This window comes from Nannospalax galili, unplaced genomic scaffold (assembly GCF_000622305.1).
Source record: "Nannospalax galili isolate Female #2095 unplaced genomic scaffold, S.galili_v1.0 scaffold690, whole genome shotgun sequence".
Lineage (NCBI taxonomy): Eukaryota > Metazoa > Chordata > Mammalia > Rodentia > Spalacidae > Nannospalax > Nannospalax galili.
The window spans coordinates 3,095,733-3,097,434 of record NW_008329288.1 but is presented as its reverse complement, the minus strand read 5'-3'; the positions used below and the strand labels follow the sequence as shown (position 1 = coordinate 3,097,434).

The window sequence follows — 1,702 nt, the reverse complement described above, 5'->3', positions numbered from 1 at the left end:
GCCCGCCGCATCTTCAATCCTACATGTCCCCTGCAGTGAGGGATTTGGGATGATCAAAGCACACATCCCATCTAAGGCTGCCCAACTGGCGTTTCACCCACTCCGGCAGCTGCTTCAAAGAACAGGAAACGGAAGTGACGAAAGCCCCAGCTCCCGGAGCCACGCCCCTCGCGCCCTCCGCGAACCGGAGCGTGACGCGAGCCAGGAAGGGGAGGGGGCGGGCGTCCTGCCGGAAGTGGCGGTTTGCTTGGTTGTGGTTTCCGTAGTAGCCCGCGCAGTTTGAGTGTGACAATACCGACCGTCTCAGGGGCGGCCTTCCTCCGTGTCCCCACGGCCAGGGCAGCTCTATTCGGCGAGACCCAGGTTCCGCGCGGCCGTCCGCTCCGTGCTCCCCTCCGTGCAGTCCTCCCAAGCCGCTCCTGCATCCCTCCGCTCATTTCGTGGTCCTCTTGGAAAGTAGTTTCAAACCTTCCTCCCGTCCTTAGTCCTTGCCCTTCTCTTTCCTTCTCCCTGGCAGGAGTCGGATGCCGGGACGTATGGCGCCCCTCAAGAAGCCTCGAAGTACCAAAAAACTGCCCCTGGCTCTAAACCCCACGAAAAGCAAGGACGTTTTGGCAGTGCTGGCTGAGAGGACCCAGGCCATAGTACCAGTTGGGGCATGGGTGGAACCTGCCTCCCCAAACTGCTCCGAAATCCCAGCACACGTGAGTGTCACTTGACCCTTTTTATTGTCCTCTAATTTTTGGTACTTAAAGATGAACAGCTGGAGGATGCTGTTTCTATTAGTTTATATAACTCTTGCATTACGGTTATAGAATAAACATTTGCAAAACTTGCTGCTTTTGTTGGCATAATAAAATATTTCAGTAGTTATTACTCACCTATTGTACAGACCATCATTCATGGGTCACCTTGTGTATTGGTTTACTTCACAAACTTGATTGCTTGCTCTGTGTAAGACATAGGTACTGTGTACATCTTCCAGATACTCTGCACCGTAGAAGGGATGACAGTTGGTCACATTTTAAATGTTACTTATTTAATGTTTATAAATTTTGTACTGAGGATTCAAGAATGGAGTAAGAGAATAACAGAAAAAAATTAATCTTGACAGATTCTGAGAGTTATAAATTTTGTGAGGACAGGGAACTTCATTCCTGTTATATAGTAAGTCTTTGAGGAAGTTTTTTTTTTTTGTCTTTTTGAGACAGGGTCTCCCTGTAGCCTCAGCTGTCCTGGAACTCACTATGTAGACCAGGCTGGCCTTGAACTCACAGAGATCCACCTGCCTCTGCCTCCCGAGTGCTGGGATTAAAGGTGTGTGCCACCTCACCCAGCCGAGGAAGTATTTTTTAAATGAATGAATGCATGCATGAATGAGGACATATGGTCTGTGTTGACCGTGAAAGAATGGAAATACAGTAAATGCAGATGGTAGGTAGGAGCATTTCAGATGAAGGGAAACCCTTGCAAAAGTTTACACATGTGCATGCTTACTCGATGAAATCTCTTGTATCAGTTAGCACATGAGGATTGTTTTGCAAGGTTTTTGATAGTGTTTCACTAAATGGTTCCTTAAGCTATTTGTTCAGATTTTATTGGGGTATTTTCCTCATTGTATTAGAAATTATTGTATACTTTTCTTGATGGAATCTGAGCTCCTTGTGCATAAGAAACAAATCTTGTTTCTATACCCACCTTT

At 47.2% G+C, this 1,702-nt stretch overlaps 1 protein-coding gene across 6 annotated transcripts in view; it reads left to right on the top strand.

Annotated features, from left to right (window-relative positions):
- Positions 1 to 207: 207 nt before the first annotated feature.
- Ccdc15 (coiled-coil domain containing 15) overlaps positions 208 to 1,702 on the top strand; it is an 84,956-nt gene continuing 83,461 nt past the window's right edge. For 5 of the 6 annotated variants that reach the window (XM_029564500.1, XM_029564494.1, XM_029564492.1 and 2 more), the window contains exon 1: positions 208 to 704. In XM_029564500.1, the coding sequence (XP_029420360.1) occupies positions 525 to 704 (180 nt within the window). In that variant the 5' untranslated portion in view covers positions 208 to 524. The remainder of the gene's footprint in view (positions 705 to 1,702) is intronic. The other variant, XM_029564483.1, reaches the window with a different exon arrangement.